This window comes from Zonotrichia albicollis, chromosome 12 (assembly GCF_047830755.1).
Source record: "Zonotrichia albicollis isolate bZonAlb1 chromosome 12, bZonAlb1.hap1, whole genome shotgun sequence".
NCBI classification, from domain to species: Eukaryota; Metazoa; Chordata; class Aves; order Passeriformes; family Passerellidae; genus Zonotrichia; species Zonotrichia albicollis.
Genome location: NC_133830.1, coordinates 11,188,781 through 11,207,735, shown reverse-complemented (window position 1 = coordinate 11,207,735; position 18,955 = coordinate 11,188,781). Strand labels below are relative to the sequence as shown.

The following is an 18,955-nucleotide window of genomic DNA, read 5'->3' as shown; positions in this document are numbered from 1 at the left end:
ACCAAAAAGTGACTGGCTCTCATAGGTACTTCATTCTTATGCAACAGATTCAGACCAAAATTAATTATTTTGGCCATCCTCTTGACACCCACCCCTCACTGATTTTCTCACAAAAGGGACCAAACTGGAGGGAAGAGATGGTGCTTTGCTAAGGAAATGTTAAGTTCTAGAAAGGGAGCTCACTCAGTGCCCCAGCTGTAACCAGGCACATGAGGTATTTTCTTTGTTTACATGCCATAAGCCTGAGGCATCTAAAGACAAAGGGTAATAAAAACATGCACTGAAAATTCCTGTGATTAACCATGAAACTTTTGGAAATGTATTTTCATACAAGTATTTCAGAGCACTCTATTGCAATAAACAGAAATTTACATGTAACCAAACGCTTTATTCCTCTTCCCATACACCAGAACAAACTGGAGTAATGGTATAGTGCATTTGGAGGCACTTCTAAACATGATCCAGCCCTACTTAAACTCTTACTACATCAAACCAAATTTCTCTCTGCAGAATTTAGATCCTACTGGACAAAGGGAGAAGCTGATATGCAAAATTTTTTTTAAAAATAGAAATTCCATTCACAGGGACAGTTTGCTTTTAGTTTTGGTACCAATTCACAGAAAACAGAGTTTTGATTAGGTAAATTCACAAGTATCAAACTATGCAAATATACAACAGTTACCTTCCTCTGCCTTCTATACAATTTCCTGACATTACAATAATTTCCCCAGCATTGGTGGCAACATCTACTCTACAACTGCAACATCCTTCAGCTTTGCTGACTGCTATGGAATTCCACATGCACACCTATGTGTGTAGCGAAAGTATTTCAACAAGTAAGCTTTTTTAAAGAAAAACACAACCAAAAAACCACAATTGTCCTTAGAGGCAGCTGTCAAACAGTATAACCATATATCCTGCTAATAAGAATAGTTTAGGAATAGAAAAGCATTTTAAAACCACACATTTGGAGATCCACTGTCAAGTGGGAAAAAGGCTGTGAAGAAACTCCCAATGCCTGAGATACAACAGGGCAGGCACTTTGCAATCACACCCAGATCAGCAGCGCTTTCAAAGCACCATCAAACACAGACTGCACATGCCAAAACTGAATTTGGTTCTCTCTCCTCTGCACTCTGAATCCTATTCCTTAAATTCTTCAACTCAAAATGTGACCCAATAGTTATGTCCCCTTATATCCCTGAGCAAAGCAAAGATGTGCTGTAACCACTTCTTCACCTGGATATTCTGGCTTTTTATTTCCTATCCAAATTCCAAGCAGCTCTTTAAATCTAAAAGCTTAATTACAGGAAAACACTTCTCTACACATGATACTTGCAGAGGTGAATTTGGAATTGCATCTGAGTTTCTGTAAATCTTTTCACTCTCTTATCATTTTTGCTAGATGCACCAGCATGTTTAGAAGCACATTGGAAGAGAAATGTTGGCATTTTTGCCAAAACAAATTTTGTGACAAGTTATCTGTTAGTATTACTGTTCACTTACTTGGTATTTTCCAAGGTCTTCTGCATTTTCTTAGTCATCTTCTCAATGGCACTCTGTCTCTTCCCCTCTGGAAGGAGATCTATTTTGTTCAGGACTACCACCATCTTCTGGCAGGCAATTTGCCCAATTACCAGGCACTCTGCTGACTGTGTCTGCATCCCCTTTGTCACATCTATCACAAGCATCATTAAATCGATAATCTGGGCACCTGGAGGAGAACTCACAGTCAGTATTGCCACAGCATAAAAAGATTAAGGATCATTTTCTCAAATAGCTTCCATTTAAAATTGTCAACATATGTACAAATGCCCAGAAAGACAAACAAAACACAAGCACTGAATTCCACAGCTCTTTTGAAATTAAGACCTTGGGAATTTAAGCTATTATAGGCTATCACTGAGTCATAAGAACCAGGGAAGAATGTGATAGTTCAAGTCTAAGGCTGTTATCACTGCATTAAAAAAAATACTAAGAAAATTAAGCTTGTTGTAACACAGGCATGACATCTGCCTCAATTAAAAATTATAATATAAGCAGACAAGCAAGAATCTAATACAGCCAAAGAAACACATAGCAACACTGCAGAGAGCTGCACACTCAGAGCAACCCCAACAAGAGCCAACCAGGTACCCCGTAAAACATCCACAAGTCCCTACTTCCTTCCTATCACTTTTCTTTCCAAGCCCAAAATTTCATAAAAGTGAAAACCATGATCACCCCCAGAGACCGGTTTATCCCAAGTCTAAAGAAATTCTTGAATCCCTCAGTGTCAGAAAGAGACAATTCAAAACCTGCAGTGTATCACCATTCACTCCCAATTCTGATCCACAGAACTTGAAGAAGTCATTTCAAACACAAGAACAGATCTGATTCCTAGATCTCTTCATGGAAAGGATCCTAAATTTTAGGCTGACATTACCCATCACGCTTATGGATTATTTTTATTTTTCAAAGCATTGTTATCATGAACCCCTAATTTTTTGATTGAAGCAACCTGAATTTCATGGATTTAAATTAGTTTTCAAGGAAGCTTTTGATGAACATTGGGCCTTCCACTAATTACATTCAGAATTTTCTTGTTTCAATTGAGGTAACTGAAATGCTCTGAATACTAAAACAGAAAAGTGCAACAGACTCAAGTGTTGAGAAAGTTTAAACATTAAAAAGTAACAAAAAATTAAAGCTGAAGTACCAGAAAGTCATATGCCAAAAAAAGCACATTTTGAAAGATGATAAAAGCTGGAAATCATGTAAAATTCCAGTTCTCTAACTTAAGTACTTTAAATATTGGTCTTAAGATCAGAAGAGCAAGAAATCAATACAACTGTTCCTTGTTTCTCCACGCTGTCCAGCCTTTCCCTTGCCTTTTTTTGCTTTTAAGGCTTTTACAATGGCTATGACAACAGCTCCCCTTGTTCCCAGTTCCCATGAACTCAGGATAGGAAATCATTCCGAGGTTGAAGTGCATGGGTGAATGAGTGGGTGGGAACTACAAGAAAAAAAAAATTATGGCTACAAATGACTATTTCAATCTACCAGACCTTTCATCTTGTAAAAATGGATTTTAAGCCCTTCAGAGCACTAGTTGGATAATTATAGTATTTCCAGGGCTCCTGCAGAATTTTCACCAATCAGTTCAAATATCTCTCCCTGACAAACCAAAGATGGGCTTTATATCTTCAAAAGTAGTTTGCATTTTTATTGTTTTGGGAATTGTAGTGATTTAGAGCTTGCTTAAATTTCAACACAAACATCATCAAGCCTGTACAAAAGGCTCAGACTTTACACACCACCCAAGAGCAGGCTTGAAGGTCAGAAACCAAGGGAAACAAACAGCATGAAAATAGTTGGAGTGGGACAAAGCACTTAACAATCAGAATGGACCCATTTTTGTGAATGCATACAGCAGGGTTGTTTTAAACCTAATACACAGATTTTGTATGACACTGTTCTACACAGCTGACATCCTGAAAAGGAATGGGAATAAATAACAGAAACCAAATCATCAAGTCCAGTTCTTTATTAATACTTTAAAAGGGACATTTTGGTAACACAACAATGCTGCAGCTTGAGCCTTACCAAACATTACTGTGACTCCTAAAGCACAGTGATCCTCATGCTCCAGAACTAAGCCAAAGCCACCAGATCCAAACCTGGCCTTGAAAAGATGCATTATGTACAGTGTGGTATCTTTCCCACCAAAAGAGCACAAAATCTGCACAGAACTGTAATATGTAGTTTCAGTAAAACAGGTCACTTTCCCTTGAAACTCCAAATCAACTGCTTCAAATTCATTTGCTATACTCAAATGCTTGCAATTGCTATATTTATGAATCTATTACCAACACTTTGAAAGACCCATAAAAATCACCAACCCAGTTGCTAGAAGGTTGAGAATGTCTGCCTTGTGGCATTGCCTCATCTTCATAGAAGATGAACAAAGAGAAATAACTGTACAGTCCATGAAAAACTCCAGAAACACCAGAAGATGCGCCATGACACTCCAGACAAAAATACTTCAAGTCAAGGAGAGCAGCAGCACACACAAGTTCACAAACACTATCAGCATAATTCTTGTGCCTCCTCCAAAGCCCCAGTGACTGACTGGCCACAGCTCCTGAGAGATGGCACAAGATGGGACAGAAGGCACAGCAGACAGAGCTGGCACACGAGCAGGGTGGGAAGTGCTGCCCTTCACAGGATCATGGAGCCAAGGCAAAGACCACAACAGCACTGACAGAAATACCTGAACTGCCTTCTCACCAAGGCATGAGGATGTTTTGTAATGCTTTGTTATGTGTCCACTCATGCATGTCAAGGCAGGAGTGCTCAGGTTTACAGGACCCTTGAGTTACAAGGGGAAAAATAGTGATAAAATTTGGTTCCTCAACTTTCCTTTCTGAGCTGTTTAATAAACCATCTTTGACAATTCATCTTCTTCTCAATCGCCCATCTTCTCCTACACAGTTTTACATTTTGGTTTATTCTAGACCCCATTTCTTTCACTGCCCATCAGCCATACATAAAGTTCATTAAATACTAAGACAAAATCATCTAGAGAAGTGTACTAGGATTCACCAATGTCACATTGCAAATCAGGAAAGCTGACAAGATGACAAAACAGTAATCCTCTCCCATGAAACACCTCATGCAATACCTTTTCTCCTCATAACATACAAATGGTAATAGCAGACTTAGAATATGTTTAACTTCAAATTTACTACTTAAATAAATCTCAAGTAAAGAATCAGCTTACTATCATATCAGAATTCAGTCAACAAAAGGAACAGTATTTCTGAATAATTTTCTGCAGCAGAGTAAGATTTAACAAGGAACAGTGAAGCAAGGATGGACTGCATCAGTACTCTCATGAATACAACCTCACTTGGAAAGATTTTTCAAATGGGACATAAAAATATTGCAGATATACTATGTGGAGACTCAACAAGAGTTAAAGAAGGTGAAAATATTACCCACTCCTGCACTATCTGATAACAAAATGTCAGCCATCAGGTCTTGTGCCAAATGGAACAGAAGAACTGAAAGAAGTCATAGGACAAAAAAAAAAGCACTCCTCAAAAAAGGAAAGAGAATATGGGCCTATACAGTTAAAAACAGTAATAGGGAACAGATTATGGACTATTTGAATATTCCTCAAACCTTCAGAAAAAGAAAATGGCTTGAAATTACTTTGAACCAAGCAGAGACACACGCAAAGGACAGGTCTGCATACAAGGAAGCACAGCAATCAAAAACATTTTATCTGCACTGAAGCAGGTCACATAAAATCAATGAAAAAGTTAAACTAAGATACTCAAATTATTTATTCTACAGAGAAAACAGGGGTGTAACCTTTTATTTACCACTTCATCTATGAAAGACATGTTCAAGAACATTGAAAAGATAAATCCTGACATGTGATTTCTCACTTTGCTCGAAAATGAAAGATCAATTATTGGAGTACCCTTTGTGTGATGACACACAGCTCAGATGAAGCCCTGCAAAAAGCAAATGAAATAAACAAGTTGTCATCAGAAAACACAAGGGGGTGGAGAAAGATGGGCATTATACTTTAAAGATAAGCAGCTAAACCACAGCAAAAATAAAGTAGATAGTCTGAGTGAAGAAAAACAAACAAGAAAGATAAAACATGAACTGAGAGATTCTGGATGACAGCCAGATACAGGAAAAACACAAGACCAGCAGCACAGCATCACAAAGACTGCAAGTGCCAGCTAAACCTGGAGGCAGCAGCACTCATTTGTATCACAAAAGTGACAGGGAACACAAAACTCAGAAAATAAGAAAAATACCTTCAGAGACAAGATAAAGAAAAGGTCCAGCTACTGCTTTGAACACACAACCCATGCTTGCTCCTGAATTTTGAAGAGTATCTGATTATATAAAGTCATCAAGGAAGTAATTTATTACTCTTTACTCAGGAGTTGAATCACAGATGTCAGAGATTATGACATATTTCCAAAGAGCAGAAGGAGGCAACTCAAGCTTCCCTAAAGTGCACTTGCAACATCGTTCCTAGCTAGCTCTCACTCTTGGGTCCTGAAAGAACTCACCAGCTGCTGCCTGAGTACTGAAAAAGAACAGTATGCATTTCAAAAGCATGTATTGATCAACTTCTAGTCTTCTGGAGAAAATTCACTGCATTCTCCATATTTGCATTATTTAGTTTAATGTATCTTCAAACCATTGCTGAAATAGGAAACAAAGCCTGCCAAGAGTTCCAGGCAACAAGGCTGCAAACCTTCATCCCCTCCATCAAATTCACTCCTCATAAATGTGTTTAGTGTCACACACAATTAGTAAAAATCAGCTCTTATATCAGTTTCACATGGGAGTGGCCAAGATATCAGATGCATTTTGGAACACAGTAAAGCACTGTAATTGCCTGTTTTATTCTGGAGCAGAACATTGCATATTAAATAAAAAAACTCCTTCAAACCCCAACTACAGAGGCTGTTGCAGCTCTCCATGTACATGAATTCAAACCACCTTCCATTGGTGCAGCCTGCATGCTTGTAAATTTTATACCCCAACTCCCAGACTGAGCTGTGTCCTTACAGAAAAACATAGTATTAACACAAATTTAGAAAAAAATTACATTATTAGATCTAGGAAGACAAACAAACAAACATTTCAGCCTCATGTATTAATTTATCAGTTCCAAAAATGTATTAGTATTTTATTGTACATGCACTGAGCCCACTTTCAGAACCATCTAGCTACAATCTCCAAGAACTAAATTAGCTACCAATTCCTCACTGAAAAGCTCACCCAAAAGGCATTTTCAATAAATAAGCAGAATCTCAACTGGTTTGTCTTTACCAAATGCAGATCGAGAATATGAGAGCATTTTAAGCAGTATTATTTTGGCAAGCATAACTAAAATACTGCATTGTATTCCCAATAATACATCAATATAAAGCTGACTTGGCTTCACAAGGTAAAACCTGGTGAGTGGAGGGAACAAGAGGGGATCAGGTCCCTGTGTGAACAAAGGAGACGTTTTGCTTGTCACACATGGAACACAGGCACAGATTCTGAGTGGTGCCTTCTTTAAGCTACTGTGTCCTGTCCTGTTTGTGGTAATCTTTTTAGCTGACTTTGCACAAACAGTACAACTCTTGTTCACAGGCAGCAAAAGGAAGCAGAAAATGGAATTTGAAATGTAAAAATAAAATAATTGTGGGCCATGGGCTATAATTTGATTTCATGCTCTACAAGGAAATGAAAGAGGACTTCCTTAAACATACTTTTTTTTTTTTTTAAATATGCTTTTTACCATGTTAGGATTTCCTCTAGTGTAGAAGAGAAAATAGGATTGTAGAAAATGTACCGTTCTCAAGTATCATTGCTACTCAAGGGCAAAGCTCTGTTTTAATGTGCACTTCCCATTCTGGGGAAGAGGAAATTCTTCAATTAATAAACCGGGTGGACTGAGGCGAGTTTTTAAGGTTTAATCAATTTCATCTGCACACAGGATAAAAAGACCAACTATTCTACCATTTTTACCTCCGCTATTCCACTTCCAAAAAAAAAAAGAAAAAAATTAAATCAATGTTTTATTTTAAATTCTTTGAGGTTAGTATCTCCTGTCTCAGGAAATATTGTCTATATCATGCAGAGAGTATCCAACTTCCCCTTTCACAGCCCCCTCCCCCAACTTTTTTTGTGTTAAGAAACTTTATTCAGAAACAACTGAATTATTCCCTGTTTTTATACAGTTGCACCCTTGGGAGATGTCACAAGTCACACAGGATTTTGCTAGTTACCTTAGGGGAGGCACTGTGATGAATAAGGAAGATGTTTTACAGGATATGGAATCCCCCAAAATTCAAACAGAAATAGGAGGTGTGATGCAGGGAGAGGCAGGCACTCAACTGGGGAACATGAATTACACAGGAAGAAACCTTCTGTAAAGCAATGCAAAGGAAATACTTTGAAAAGGAGCTCATGGAGCTCAAGCATCCCACCATCACTTCCAAAGGAGCTCAGAGCACAAACAGGGAGCTGTGCAGCTTTAAACTCCAGAGCATTTGTAACATCAGATAGAAAGCATCACCCACAACATTTCTGAATGAATGCACAGTAAAGCTTAAAATTCGAAGCATTAGGTCATTGCATGAATTCTCTTCAGATGAAAACCAGCCACTCTGGTTGGTCTGTAACTGAGAGCTAGAAAGGGAAAGCAGTGTGGCCATAAGGGCATGCATGATTGGAAGAAGTCCGTTTCTTGTATGCCAAATAACAGATCTATTACAGTTATTTATTTGTAAACGTGAGTCTAACTCAAGTAGTAGGTGATAACTTTTTATAAGAAATAAAAGAGTTCTTTTGAAAGTATGTCACACAAAAATCCCCTTGAATATACTTTACACTTCATCTGGAGAAGAAAGAGTGTGCCATATTGTTCTGAGGAGGATAAAGGATAATGCCTCTACCATCTCCTTTGTCAAGTCATCCAAGGATCTGTCTTGTTTGACTAAGTTCTAACAACATGTCAGAAACAAGTCTGTGTTCTTCAAAGGGAGGAAATGCCTGTAATGATTAGAGTATGTCAATAAGCTTGATCAGCCATGCTGAAGTAGCACAAAGTAAGCTGATAAAGCCTCTATGAAGGTCAAGCTAAGAAAGACTGACGAGGATCTTCCAATAATTTTTACGTGCTGGTCTAGCCATTGCAATACTGTACACAGGATTAAGCTTATATGAAATGGATGAGTTATTGAGAAAAAAAAAATCATAAACAAACATTAAAGTGAAAACACTCTCAAAAAACAGAACAACACAGGAAGGAAGGTTATCAAGAAATCCTTTGCAAGGATTTACATAATATAAGGAGTACCATGTTGTTTTCAGCCTCTTCAGAAGAAAACCAAGCCTGAGAAATGTCTGAACACTTTGGTAGTTTCCACCACTTATGGAAGAGAGACTGTTCTTAAACAAGGCAAATACAGGATGCCCTTATTGCAATCTGACTAAATTCAGTGGTTAAACACACATTAAAATTACACATAGTATTGTAAAAAAAAAAAAAAAAAAAGTAAAAAAAAATAGTGTTGTAAAAAAAATTACAGAGAAACCTTCCTCTAAAGTCTTCCAAATGGAAATTCACTACTAAAGAGAGATTGCTATGAACCTTTTTAATTTAGGTAACACATACTTCTCCTCCCCTCAGTACACCTTACGTCCTCCAGCCTGAGCATAAGCTAGAGCAGCACAATAATGACCACTGCTAAGGACACATCCTCACATCCTTCCACAGCCAAGGAAAGGCCATGACTAACATCCTTCACTTCCACTGTGAAGACAAAACATGCAAGGGAAAAAGGCAATTTCACCCACGTTGTTTCAAGCCAGGGCAGTCACACACTTTGCTTTGTTATTGTGCTGATCTACATCACTACCTGCAGTGATCTAGAAACAGCTGTCAGTGAAAAGGCTCTGGCACCTGGTCATGGAGGCTGCAGCTCCATGAGCTGGGAAGTTCCTGCTCCCAGTTACCTTTCCCCAGCACTGTGTTTATTGAGGCTTCCCACAGCTTATGGAGGGTCTGATGAAAGGCAAAGTTGATGCTCAGAGCAGCCAGCTCAACCCAGGCACAGCAGAGAGCTCCCCCTGGGCCTGGCAAGGTGACCGAGCTCCTGCAGCACCCAGGGAGAGCCAGAGCTGGCACAAGCAGGACCAGCCAAGAGCTGTGAAGGTAACAAGGCAAGGAGCAAAGCAAAACTCCTGATTTTGGGGACAAGATGCTGCTGCAGGCCAAGGGATTCATTGAACAGCAACCTGAAGAACTACAGAGAAGCTTAAAGCTGAATAAACACTCCACAGATTGTTAGGAAGACTTGAAAGAAACTGAAGTACATATGTATATACACAAAACTAGTGCAATTACTTCAGGAAATGGTGAAAAGATACAGTCATTATATGCTGTTCAATGCAAAATTGTTTAAAAAAAAAGTTTAGAAGCAGCAAAAAAAAGTAAAGAATTAGACTTCGCCTATATACAATATAATATTGAAATAAAATACTGCATTTTGATCTGGTCACTTTCTGGAAAAGGAATCTTAAAGTAGCTTCAAAAAAGGAAACAAGACAAATGCACTTAGGTCCTCCACAAAGAAAAATCCATGTTAACAGCACACAGTGACAAAAGGAAATGAAGTTGAGTGAAAGAAGGGAAATAAAACACCTCTAATAAAAGAGCACAATCAATTATATAATTTTAAGCAGCACAACAATTCAAATCAGTGCTGCTAAATACCATTTGTCTTTAGACAAATAAAAATACAGCTTTGATATTTACACCATTAAGATTTTAAAGCTACATCCAGCTAGATGAAGCTTCTTTTTTTTAATAAAACATTTATGATTTTATCCTGTGTAAGACATATTAAGATGAAACTTAAAGAAAGAGATACTTTATTCCATCACTGACTTTCTTGTTTGTCCCTCAAACCCAATCATTTCTACTTTTTCCAAAGAAAATGTAGCAAACCAGATGAGTGACTACTATGGTCTGGCATTTAAATTCCTGTTCTTTAAATAAATATTTGTCAAAAACCAGAAAATCACCCCAAATGGAAATCCTATAGACAATGAGGGGAGAGCAAAGCAAACAATCCTTGCCTTGTAACATGAAATGCCATGTAATACATAGCATGTGTAAAAATGGAGGTAAAGCACATATGAGAGAAGACGTCATCCTTCTTCCATATGTACAAAAATCCTGTTCTGTAATATTACCTATTACTAGATCTGAATTTCTATATTGACAGGGCACAAACTGGACAGAGTCCAAAACAGACCTCTACTTATTTTAACGCTGAAAACAAACTATGATACAGTTGAAAAAAGCCTACATATCTTGGAAGACCAACAATCATTCTGAGTAGACACAGATGACTGCTAAAAAAAAGGTAGCATTTGCTGAATTACTCAACACCGTGGTATTTCAGCTGCATTAATTTCTTTCTTGGCTTGAAGTCAAAAGTGCAGAAATTGTGAATTAGTTAGCAAACATTAACTTTTAAAAGTGTCATTCATACATATGTATATGCAAATACAGACACCAGTAAAAGCTGAGAATTTAAATATTTAGGATACCGCACAAAACTACAGTTTTAGCATTTTAGACAGAATGTCATTATACAGCTCATCAGCCATGGAGTACCATCTGTGGCATATAGTAAGAAAAACTATTATTTCATAGACTTGAAAGCAAAAGAAAGCACAGAAGAAACCAACTGGGTTATTACTATCCAAGTAACAAACCTGGTTTTTCCAGGAGTGTTTGATGGGATTTTGTTTGTCTGGTTTTTGCATTACCTATATTACACGTAGCAGAAAAAAGTTCAGTTTCATATTTTGGAATTCAGGCTATAAAACATTTCAAGCTATTTCAATATTTCTAAGTTCCCAAATGTCATACAAAAATGGCACCTGTAATTCCACCACTTCATCTCAAACCCAGACTTGGAGATTGGCAATGAAGTGGCCTGTTCCTTTTGCCTGGAGTTGTTCAGTTCATAAAATAAGGTTTTTCAAACAATATGACACTAAGTTGTGTAAGAAATCAACACTTTCCATTCATGCTTCAGTAAAAAAGGTGCAAAGAAAAAAAATGGAAAATGGATGCCTGTAAAACCCTGCTTTGACCTCCTCAGATGATATTGTGTGCTCAGGGTTTCTAGTAAGCTTTCCTAGTGCCTAATGAGTGATTAGTTCAAGTTTCAGACTTGTTACTCAGAGGTATTTTGTTTTGGTATCAAGGCCACGTGTGTCTTTGCACAGCTCTGAAGAGTTAAATGTGAGGTAACATTACACTTGGGCCTTATATAGTGACCATAAATGGTCCCTGATGGTCCATAAAGTCTTTACTGTAAACACTGAAAAGCAAACAGGTCAGAGACCAAGAAGAAAAAAAAGTTACCCTTTTTATAGTCTTGACCCATATCAGCTTTACATCTGCTCTCTACAACATCTCCTGCCAAGTTTCAAGGAAAAAAAAGTAACTACATTTGCATGTGATAATGTTAAATATGTTGCAAAAAATATAACTGCAAGTATGACCATTCTGTCCTTTGCATGTTTCACAGATTACAGCAGAGACCATCTTTGAAGACATTTCCAAGTCTTGAAAGAAAAAAATAGTAGCTTAGCAGTATAAAAAGAATCAAACATCTGGAAGAACTGCAAATGCACTGAACCTGCACCAGTGAGGACATGAGCCCATCTCCAGTTCTGACTGACTTCCACAAGTCTGGAGTCCTCTGCTCATCTCTAATGACTCAGTTCACACCACACGGACTATTCCCAGCTTCAAGAACGCTGCACCTGAGGTTTCTCCACTAACTGGAGTGTGGAGACAAATAATGAGTGAAAGCCTCAGTTGTACCTACAACCATGGAAATTCCTGCTGCCTCCCTGACACTACAGGATGCTCAGGCCAGAGCTGACAGCAGCCTATACCTGTATGCCTTTCCCTATGAATGATAAGTCATGCAGAACCCAGTTTATACTGGAAAGAGAAAAGCAGTACAACAATTATTGGAATAACTTGATCTTGATTTTCCAAGACTGTTTCAGGGAGCACATTAACAGCTACCAGTGTACACATTTTCCCTCAAAGCAGTGAGCTCTTTCAACAAGTGAACTCCTGTGTTAGCTTTTCAGACAATTTAACACTGATTTCCAAGAACAGACCAACTGATAAGTTTCCCAACCAATGTGTTCGTATTTCTGCCCATATTTGAATCTACTATTGCATACAAGCCCAGTACTGGACTCAGAGTGGGGGCAAAACCAGACTCATGAACAGCACCTATGAAGTTTCTATAAATTCTGGTCTCTATCAGTATTACTTCACACTCAGCTCTTCAATCTTCAAGTTAACCTCATTTGTACAAGATGGTATCTTTCCATTGGCATATCTAGGATTCAATCCCACCCATGCCCCCCTGTTTTAACACAAAGAGAACCAGCACATCTCAGAAATCCTTACACAAGCAACACACAACTTTAGCACTTGATTCTCTCAGGATGAAAAGAATGTGCTATGCTTCATGACCAACTAGTTGGGTTTTTCCTTGCCAGAGGACTGGGGAACTCTTACCACAGTGCATCTATTGCCTCCCTCGGAGTGCTTTGGGGAAATACTGAATTATAAACATCTTGGAACACGTTAGAATTTCTTTAAGCATATTTTTATCAGTTTAATATTAGATGGCAAGGAGACTTTTTTGCTATCTTTTGTGTTAACTTCTTCAAGTCCTGCCTAGCCAAAGGATATCTCACTGTAAATTCTTGCTCACTCTTCTGCCATATCTTTGAAAGATCAGTCTAAAGAAAAGTTCCATGCAGCAGTCACTGGAGATAAGGACCATCACACAGGTAGACAGACCTGAATATACATTTAGATATGCAACTCCAAACTTCCAAAACCTATAAACAGCAGTTTGCATGCAGTTGAAAACAGGTAGAGATATGAAAGTTGTACCAGAGAGATACTGCTGAACCACCTTGAAATTCTTGACTCCAATTAACTTTTCTCTACTTAAATTCAATGTTTTAGGCCAACTACTCTGAAAAATCATGGAATGCACTGGAGTTCCCAAGAAACACACCAATTATCACCTTGATCACAGAGATTTGCTACAGGATTCTCTTCCCTCCACCCCTCTGTCAATTCAAGGACACTAATCTTACAGTGCACCTGCAGCTTCAGATAGCTCAACCACCACTAGTAAGAAATTGATTTAAAACCTTGTACAGAGCAAGAGCATGTTTCTACAAGACTATCAAAAATAAATTTTCTTAAACAATTCTGTCACCAAGTCCAAAAGTAAAACTCGAACTCATCAGATTCTAAATCATTCTTCTACAAAAAAAAAAAAAAAAGCATTCCGTACAAAGCTGAAGAAAAAAACGTATGTGATTCTGCTCTTAAGTAATTACAAACCCTAAGCTACCTTGTCTTTGAAATAAAGTAAGCAAAAGTCTTGCACCCTGCATGAAGGAGCTTCTTTTGTATTAAAATCCAGTCCTATTATGTTTTTACAACACTGCATGTAACACACTGTCCTAACAAAAGAGTTATGGTAGAGTATGGAAAGATATTCCTGCACAGCTCTCAGATGTGCTTCATCTGAGAATGCGAAACAAGATTTTTTTTTTTTATTTAACAGTTTACATTTTGCTTTTTTTTTTTTTTTCTTCTCCCCTGTCCTAAAAAAAATAATTAAAGACTGCTAGGGGCAATGAAAAATGCAATCTTTAATTTTCTGTTCACCCTCCACAATACTGAAATAACATCAGTCAGGGTTATAAACATCTGTAATTGCCAGGGGAATGTACAATACATTCAGAAACTCCAGGCCCACATATCCTGTAGCTCTGCACTTCACAAACAAAAGGTTGGGGAAAGAAAGAGGGGGTGGGGTATAGGGAATAAAGGCTTAAAGATTAAAGTCACAGGCAGAGACAGACGGCTCCGTTTTTTAATAACTGAAAACACTAGTTGTGCCTGAATGTGCTCATTGTTTTATGGCAGGGGGGAGAGTCTCTGCATGCTGGACTGGCTGGCGACAGAACTGCCTTTGCATCAAAAATAAGATTTGCAAAAAAAAAAAAAAAGAAAAAGAAAAAGAAAAAAGTCACCAAACCCACGCCCTCATTTCCCCTCTTGCAATGGTTAATGATGCTTTTAGGTAGCAGTCAACAAATTATTCCACCTTACCTTTTTTAAATTGGGGATAACTTCATGGCTGGAAGTATTACCTGATGGAAAGAGTGTAAGACAGGGCTGCAGAGATGGTGAAGGTTTGATGCTGTGAAGGAACACAGACTATGAACAAGAACAGTTGTACATAACAAACAGGCACAGCTAGGGAACAACAAGCTTATAAATCAATTTCTTATAGGTTCTGCACACAATAAAAGCAGTGCTGCAAGGCTGAATTATGGTATAAGCAGATTTTTATACGGTTTCAAGAAGTTTAGCTGTCATGAGGAAGTTCTTAAGCCCTTAGTTTTTAAAAGCATCAGCTATACTTTTAGTGAATGAAATGTTTCACTAGTTGGGTTCACTTCAGTCAGTAAAAAATGCTATTACCTTAAAATATAGCACTAGAGCATAAAAAAAAATTGAAAATGTTTGTTTTACACTTTAAAGTCATTTTTCTCTCAAAAATTTAGGAGTAAAAGCACTTGCACACTACATAGCAACTCAATATCCATAATTACAAATGTGTATTATTTTGAAATTCCATAATATTAATTTTTCTATTCCAAATAATCTAATACTTTGCATGATCCATTTCAGTGGAAAACTTTTTGCCAGTTAGATCCCACTAGGGCCCAGGAACCCATCTTAAGGTCAATGCAATGAGGTCAGTTCCACTGCTGGGTGCCAATGGACTACAGGGAAGCAAGTAGCCTCAACAAACATATGCAAATAAAAAAATATTAAATAATTATTGCACTTTTATTCTAATTGATCCTAAGGTATTACCATAAGAGAGCTTTTGTTTTACTGTATCTTTTTGGCTTTTTTTACCTGCCAACTTGGTTTAAATATAGACAGAAAGGAGATAATTCAGTAAGACAACACGCTCTTTCATCTAAAACCATGAGACTCCCAGTCATAACTTCTTGGGGAAACCTAAAATAAGGAGCAGGGAGCCACACAACAGGAGTCAATGAAAAGTAGTCTCCTGCCCCAAGCAAGCATGCTGTGCCGGGAGGAATCAGTGGCCACAATACACAGTTCCTCAGCCAAAAATGTCAGACCTGGAATGCTCCAGCTATCATCCCCTCTTTGTTGATGCAACACTTTTGCATCATCAGCCACTGGACATCTTGTTGAGATTAAAAATATTGTGGAGAGTTACTGTCTGTTCAGCAAGGAAAAAAAAGACAAGAGCCCATGTCAGAAAGGGAGGGGAAAGGAAAAGCCGAAACATGAGCTCATAAGCCTGATGCGGAGAATAAAGACAGGCTTTGTTTTACCTCATTCATACCAAGTACAAACAAGAGACTCATCACTGTTTTGAGTTTGAACTGCAAAATTTGTTTTGTAGGCAGCACTGCCCATTTTTTCCCTCAAGTAACTCAACTACTCATCTTTCTCAAAAGTAGCTCTGGTGATGCTCCAATCATGTATTTAAGCCTAGATGAAATCTGTCTCGTAACAGACTCTCATTCTGCCCACACTACGCATTCTGACACTTCAGAAGCACCTACAAAGGCATTCTTACGTGGTAAAGTCCAGCCTTGGTTAGATCATTGATGTTGCCCTAATGTCCTCATGCACACAAACAAAGTAACTAAAATTAAAATATAGGAATATTTAAAAGAAAATAATCACTTGGAGGACACACTGGCTATCAAGCCACATTAAGAGTTAGGCAACAGTTATTAAGCTGGAGATACTTCTTTGGGCAAGAAGCATTAATTTTTTTTAAACTTTCAAATGCAGAATTCAGTTCAAAAATACAACCCAATGTTTAAAAGGTACAGTCTTTGGAAGATTAGAAGTAAAAAAAAAAAAAAAAATTAGAAAAAGTCTGTCCTCTGACAGAAACACTACCCACCAGTGCTGTCCCTAAAAGAGCTCAAAGGCAATACCAAAAGGCAGCAGGGAAAGCAGAGTCTGGATTCTACTTTCGTGCTCCTAGGAGAAGGCGAGGAGGGTGGTAATTTACCGTGTACAACCAAATTGGACATGAAAGTTTCAAAGCAGCCAATTAAAGCTAACATTATGGAATGGAACTGAGGTCCGAGTGGAACGCGTTAGACACGCATTCCACACTGCGGCTCCAGAGCCCGCCTGCGAGGCGGGTACCAAACAAAGTACAAAGGGTCAAGAAGCTCCTCTCAAAGAGAGCCCCGGCTCTGAGCAGGAGTCAGGAGAGCCTGCCCAAAACAACCAAACATGGTGCACAGCTGCAAAGTGACAGCAAGGCTGCAAAGCCAAGTCATCACCTGCATAGACAGAACGCTATGGAGACAGTTTGAAAATTTGTCAATAAAGCAAGGGCAAATCTCACCACAACTGAGAACCAAATGGAGGGGGATAACATGGAACAAAGAACACCCCTAAAACTAGCAGCAATAAACATGCCTATATCAGTTAAAGTCTCTTACGTATAACACTTTCATACACTCAACTACAGTGCACCCTCCAAGTGATTTTTCTCTTCTTCCAACTACAATTTTGCTTCTCTTAAGCAGGTCAATGTAGAATGGGAAGAAGAGTTACTAATACCTAGTGGGAAGTTGGAAGACAACTACCTCAAGTTACCAGAACTATATAACATTTTGCCCTAGAGTCTTCTGTACATCAGAGCACGGTGAACCCCAGTTTTGATGCAAGTTTCTGGATTTCTGTGACAGTAATGCAGAAAACTGTCATTATGGCACTCCAGCTACAGAACATAACCAAATGCAAATAAAAAGAGAGAACAATTTCTTCTTACATTTCAACATACAGCTCCATACACATGCAAACTGGGAAATTAATTCAATGTCACAATAAAAAATTCCGTGAGACTTCTATAGCACTGCCACTCTCCAAACGTTCACCATCTCCAAACACCAACAAGAATTATAATCTTTACCAGAACAGTGGTTGGATCAAGGATGAAAAATAAAAAAAGTAGGTTGTTCTCAAGAAAGACACCCTGCAAACAAGCTCAGTTTTTATGGCAAGCTTCATTTCAAGCACCCACATTACTACACAGCCATAGCAGTGCAGCATGCAGAAAGAAATCTCAAACAAATCGGTTCCAAACAGATTGTGGATGCCAGTTCTGAGAAACAAAATACTTTCATTCTCTGCAGTGTACACAGATAATTAGAGCCAAAGTAAACAAGCAATACTTTGGAAAACAATTTTTTCTGGACACATTCTAGGCATCAGTCAGTCATCCTGACTTGTGCTTTTCTAAATAGCAAATTTCAGCAGAAGGGTAGCTGAAGAGTTAATGCTGCCATTACATTGTTCTGGCTAAGGTTTCAAGACTTTATACTGAACTACCAAGGGAATTTTTAATATGGAAAAATCATCACAAAGTTATCACTTAAAAACCACAGTCAAAGCAGTGATCTATTAGTTTATTCTGAGTTCACTGTAACAGAGTTTTCCATGTTTGTACACAAAGGCTGTAACTTCTGTTTGTCTTAAAAGATAAATTGGATTCACCACTCAAATTTCATTCAAGATTTATTTTGTATTTAGTTGTCTGGCCTTCAGCCTATGGCAGACATCAAGCCCTGCCCAACAATTCACTACCTAATCATGACAACAGCAAGCATTTTGCATAATTTGTTATTCCACTAAGTCACATCCCCTTGTGCTAGAGACCCTTCTCCAACAGGCCATTATCAAGCACAGGGTACTATTTCATACTCCTGCCAGGCCAGCACAAGGGCTTCTGACAGGGGATTTATTTTTATTTAAATTTTTGCTGACTAGGATTGCAGAAGATGCACACCTCATTTCGGAGCAGTCCCAAGGGGTCAACAGCCATGTAAATTTCACATCCCAGCACTTCAGGACAAAACAAACTATATCATGCGGATATGCTATCTAAACTGCCAACCCCACAAAGCACTCCAGAAATTGCAGGGTGCATGGCATTTGTGTTTCACATTATTACATTCTCCATATAATTAATAAAAGTCCACTAAAATATAAAAGGTGAATCTCACCATAAGGGAAGAAAGCCATGCAAAGTTTAATTACTAAATAAAACCAGGCACAATAGTTGTCAAGACTAGAATTTATACTGTGTTAAGAGGGGCTGGAATTTAATGATCTATAACCACACCAAGATAAGAGACAGTAGCAATGCCTGAGTAAATGTTGTCCATAGGACTAAGAAAAGGCAAGGTGAAAAATCTAAGTTATCATAATTTATAGCCAGATGAC

General features: G+C 38.2%; 1 protein-coding gene across 2 annotated transcripts in view; it reads right to left on the bottom strand.

The window, feature by feature from the left end:
* The window catches only part of EEFSEC (eukaryotic elongation factor, selenocysteine-tRNA specific), a 125,442-nt gene that overhangs the window by 91,849 nt on the left and 14,638 nt on the right, over positions 1-18,955 (bottom strand). For both annotated transcript variants that reach the window (XM_005485408.4, XM_074549792.1), the window contains exon 2: positions 1,507-1,714. In XM_005485408.4, coding sequence (XP_005485465.2) covers positions 1,507-1,714 — 208 coding nt within the window. The remainder of the gene's footprint in view (positions 1-1,506; positions 1,715-18,955) is intronic.